At 51.0% G+C, this 4,812-nt stretch overlaps 3 protein-coding genes across 4 annotated transcripts in view; 1 reads left to right on the forward strand and 2 right to left on the reverse strand.

Moving 5' to 3' along the window:
- Positions 1-171, reverse strand: part of PIN1 (peptidylprolyl cis/trans isomerase, NIMA-interacting 1) — a 15,944-nt gene extending 15,773 nt beyond the window's left edge. For both annotated transcript variants that reach the window (XM_025203979.1, XM_025203980.1), the window contains exon 1: positions 49-171. In XM_025203979.1, the coding sequence (XP_025059764.1) occupies positions 49-106 (58 nt within the window). In that variant the 5' untranslated portion in view covers positions 107-171. The remainder of the gene's footprint in view (positions 1-48) is intronic.
- A 2,234-nt stretch (positions 172-2,405) lies between these two features.
- Positions 2,406-4,331, reverse strand: UBL5 (ubiquitin like 5). Its single transcript, XM_006023456.3, has 4 exons — positions 4,143-4,331; positions 3,931-4,014; positions 3,237-3,274; positions 2,406-2,679 (listed from the first exon to the last, which is right to left on the reverse strand). The coding sequence occupies exons 1-4, from the start codon at positions 4,196-4,198 to the stop codon at positions 2,636-2,638; spliced, it is 222 nt and encodes a 73-aa protein (XP_006023518.1). The 5' UTR covers positions 4,199-4,331; the 3' UTR covers positions 2,406-2,635.
- FBXL12 (F-box and leucine rich repeat protein 12) overlaps positions 4,328-4,812 on the forward strand; it is a 3,107-nt gene continuing 2,622 nt past the window's right edge. The window contains exon 1 of the mRNA XM_006023455.3: positions 4,328-4,470. Within this exon, the coding sequence (XP_006023517.1) occupies positions 4,337-4,470 (134 nt within the window). The 5' untranslated portion in view covers positions 4,328-4,336. The remainder of the gene's footprint in view (positions 4,471-4,812) is intronic.

Genomic DNA, 4,812 nt, shown 5'->3' on the forward strand with positions numbered 1-4,812 from the left:
GCCCGGCCCCGGCCCCGCGCGACCGAACGCCCGACCGCGCCGCGGTACCTGAGCTGCGGCTCATGCGCTTCTCCCAGCCCGCAGGCAGCTTCTCCTCCTCCGCCATCTTCCCTGCGCGCGGCACCTCCTCCCAGCCTCTTCCCCGCTGCCGCACGCGCTGCCACCCATTGGCTAGAGGAAGGCCCCGGGGCACGGAGCGGCCTAGAGGAAGGCCCCGGCGCAGGATGCTGCGACCGGCCATTGGCTCAGAGGGGATCGTGGTCCCGCCTCCAGGCCGCTCATTGGTGGAGAACACACTCCCCTTCCCTCCCGGCCCTGATTGACTCGGAGCGCGAGGCCGCAATGATCTCGGAAGCGATTCAGGGTCGCGTAGCTCGAATGTCGACGGCGGCCTGGGAGGGACAAGGAGCGTTGCGGAACGCCTGCGGGGTGCCGGGGAGCCCTCGGGGCCTCAGTACAGGCGGTGCCAGGGGCCCCGGTTCCCAGCCGGGGTCGGGGGGTGCCTTAACCGCGGGAGCGCGCAGGGGCGCCCCCAGGAGGCTAATTGACCGTCCTTGCAAAATGCAAATGACCCAGAGCCACGGAGCAGGCGCTGGTGCTGTGCGGGCCGGGGCGCCTCTTGCGGCCTGGGTCCTGGATACGGCCTGGGCCCCATCGCCAAGCCGCCCAGGTTGGGCCGCGGCGTGAGATGCAGGCGAAGGCAGGGGAGATTTGCAGCAGTCAGAAGCAAGAGCAGGCTGCAGCAGGTGCTGCAAGGGGCCACCCAGGCCTACGGGAGCAAAACGGGCTGTCCCGATGACTGCCTCTTACTAACTCCTGCTGTTACTTAAAAACTAAAGTTCAAGCATGAAGGACCCTCTCCAACCTGTCCTTCACTGCCTCTAGGAGAGCCGTGGGGGTCAGAAGGCCAGGAAGGTTTGCATCTTCCCCAGACTAAATCAGAGATGCACAAGCTTTGCTCAGCAAGAGATTAAATTTATGGATCTTTGGTTTAATCTATGAGGTGTAAAGTGCAAATGCACATGCCTTCTGATCCATTGCATTGATCAGGCTGGAGCCAACTGGCTGCTCCCTGTGGTGAGGGGAGCTGCAGAAATTTGCATTTTGATAGTTTCCCCTCTGAGTCGCTAGTAGCTCTGCACCTGCCACCTTCCTAGTGACATGCACCTTTTCTAGCTATGACATTCCTTTTGGTAATTTTTCGTAAGATACAAAAGTAAAAGCAGGTGTCCTGCCCCAATTCCAGTCCAGGCAGTTCCTAATTTCCCCCTGCAGTTTTAGGTACAAAATTCTCTGCTTCCTGGTCTAAGCCGTGATCCAACTGAACAAATGCTGCATGTCCACAGGAGGCTGCACTCATGTTGATCTCACAAGAATACCTGAACTTCCTGCTTACCCCATCTCCAAAGTTAGGGTTGAGGAATATCATGATTAGGAAAGCTTGCCTCACTGGGCCTTCTGGTTAAAAGGACTCTGAAACAGTCCAAGACTCGCTAATTTCACCAACAGGAAAATAAATTACTTAAAAGGCACCATAAACATCCATATTTGTCAGTGGAAAGCTTTAAATAAGAAAGAGAACAGCTGTTGTGAAAAGAGTGTTTCATTTAACATCCCTGCCTCTGTGCTTAGGCTGACTCAGAAATGCACAGAGAGGCTGCTTTCTCATTGGCCATTTAATTCTGGAAAACATTAAGACAAAATCATCTCCTGCTGCTGCCCTGAACTTCAATCTCAGCTGATTAAACATGCTTATTAACTGCAGGCAGCTGCTCTACTGCACGTGACACACATTACTGAGCAGCACAGAAATAAGCTCAGTAAAATGAAAGAGTGGGTTTGGGGGTCTGCACACACATTGAAATACTCCTTTTAAAGTGTTTTTTAATGGATTCCTCTCATTCATCCCAGTCTCACTCCCAATCTTGTTGCTTTGGCTGGGATCCCAAGGCAATTCACATCAATTGTGTTAAATGAGCAGTGCAGAGTGGGATTTTTTTTTGCTTGAAGTATCATTGAAAAACAATAGTGCGTAACACACAATGGTCAGCAGCTCCATTAGAGGCATGTAATGGGAACTGCTTTTTGCATTTGTCAGTCTAGATCATACTTTAACCACTGAACTGAAGTTTCTGTTGAGAATAAATTACCACTCCCCTCCCCTGCCCCAAAAAAAACAAACAAAAAACCAGACTGCTTCTAAGTTGAATTAAATGCATTTGCTCTGGGTTTTCAATTCTCAACCAAAAACAAGTCTAGCCTAGGAGATGGCGATAGAGCAGCTTTCATGTTATTTCAGAAAGCTCAAGGCTGTCTTCTACTAGCTATGTTGATTAGGTTTGCTGTGGAAGTTACCAAGAAAGAGATTTTGTCTGCCTTAAAAGCCATGAACAGGACACTGCAACTGTCAGGAAACATTTATTACGAACACAAATTTAAGAACATAAGCAATTTTGTTATAAGTTTGCTGCCTGTGTTATTGCCAAAGCCAAATAGCTCTGACTAAACTATATGCACAGCTGGAGCTTTTCACTTGCACTTTACACTAAATAAGGAAATATATAGACATGTTTAATATTAGAAGGAAAGCAGAAAGTGTGCTGCCTGCCATATACAATTGCAGCTCAAGTCCAAACTACTGATAGTATAGCTCCAGGTTCATGCCATCATGGATTTCATCTGAAGAGTAAAAGTTAAGGGAATTCCCATGGAAATATATTTAAATACAAACAGAAAGAGGGTGTTAGATATGAACATCTGTCAGACCAACGATTCAAAAATCAACAACAGCAGGAAACTTCTTAGATAAGTGCACAAGTTCTCAGCAACATGATTCTTCTTATTCCATGTCACAACCCGGATAAACTGCTGGCCTCACAAAAAAGAGTCTGAGACCCATGTGCTGCTTGTAAGTGCTAACGTCTGAAGCAACAAACTGGGAAGTTAATCCAAAGGGTTTTTTGTGTTTGTACCAAGAGATTTCCTAAAGAATCACCACTGTGCTACATGACTGACCCGTTACCATTAATCAGTGCCCAAGAATATAAACAAGACATCTCATTAGTGACAAGCAGCAATATCTGATAAGGAAGGGGTGCTGTCTGACTGTGTACATGCAATGTCTCTCTCTCTCAAGTACTTAGAGAGTGACACCTGTTTTCTAAAAGGTTTACTTTAAAAGATGCTGATGTCTTTAAAATGCATTTTACCTAGACCACTCTGATTCTTAAGGATACAGTCTCCCAGTGAAACGTGATCCTTGAAAATGGTGTACCTGCAAGAGTTTGAAAGGAAGTTAAAACACCTAAGCTCGTTACAAGGTTCAATAAAAGGAAATGGAGCCAATAAAGGGACTATTGTTGTATTATCAATATTTCCCAATAGTAATTACTTAATAAAAAAAGTGAGCAGTTGAGATATGAAGGCCAGAGTTTCATAAGCAAAATGTTTTCATAGCCAGCAATCATCAAACCCAAAAAGCATGGGAGGGAAGAGACACCCTAGGTGCTGTTACAAGACAAGAAGCCTTCATTTCACCTACAGGATAAATACAAAGAGCTCTAGTTCAGGGTATAGAAATACTTCAATCCAATGTCTGCTAAAGGTTTTAACTGTATTTCCACTCCTGCTAACCCGTTTTTGTTTCAACTTCTAATAAAAAATCTCCCTCACAGCAACCCCCTCTTCCCCCAACATGTCACAGCCCACGGCCTTGATGAACATGCGCTTCTGGGGGAGCAGCTGCAGTCAGCACCACAAGAAAATGGTTACAGTTAAGGACTGGATCAAACCCGGGGCCCATCAAAAGACACCCAGGACTTGGGCAACCTCCCTGGAGAGGACAAAAGGAGGAACTTACCTGCTGGGGCCAAAGCTGGCAGCCGCCAGGAGCCCCTGGGCTGCCCAAACCTGACCCAGTCCCACACTCACCATTTCTTCAGCACGATCTTGTCCCAGCGGGTCCCGGTCTGAGCCGCGATGAGTTTCTTCAGGTCACGGATGCTGTCCTCTGTGCTGGGCGCCGCGGTTAAGGGAAGTGCCTAGGACCCGACAGCCGCAGGAACAGGAGCTCTCCCACCCCACCCCACCCCCTGCTCGCACCGGGCCGGCAGACAGCCGGGCCTGGCCCCAGGATAGGATACTTGCACTTGACACGCACTTTCTTGCCCAACCGATCGTTGCAAACCACCTCGATCATCCTGCTGCCGCCTGCGGGGCCGGGGCAGACCCGTGCGAGCTCGAGGACGCTCACTACCGCAGTCACAACCACGCAGCCGGGAGAGGACGAGGCCTGTAATGACCCGGAAGCAGACGGACCCAACGCGAAATAGAGGTCATGTCCCGGAAGCGGAAATGGGTGCCGGGTATGGCGGCGGCGCTGGGGCGGCCGAGCCTGGACGCGCTGCCGGACTCGCTGCTTCTAGAGATTCTCTCGCAGCTGCCGCTGAGGGAGCGGTTGCGCGGGGCCAGGTGCGATCCCCCACCCCCCGGGTGGCTCAGTCTATTCCGTCCCTGCAGCGTCCCTAGCCCTTGCGGTGGTTCAACCCATCCTGCTCCTGCACTACCTTCCCCCCCGTCCCTGGGTGGTTCAGCCCATCACGTCCCTACCCCTGCAGTGTTCACCCCCAGTCCCCGGGGTGGTTCAGCCCAGCTTTACCCCCTCCTCCCCTCTGCTGAGCACCTCCCCTAGGCTCGGTTCCTGGGGTGTTCTTCCTGGGGAGCCCTAGGCCCCTTGGCTTACAGGAATGAGGCTCCTCCCACGTCCTTCAGGGCCCAGGCCCCACGTCCACCACCACCCCCCACCCCCTACCT

Source organism: Alligator sinensis, unplaced genomic scaffold (genome assembly GCF_000455745.1).
Source record: "Alligator sinensis unplaced genomic scaffold, ASM45574v1 scaffold707_1, whole genome shotgun sequence".
NCBI classification, from domain to species: domain Eukaryota; kingdom Metazoa; phylum Chordata; order Crocodylia; family Alligatoridae; genus Alligator; species Alligator sinensis.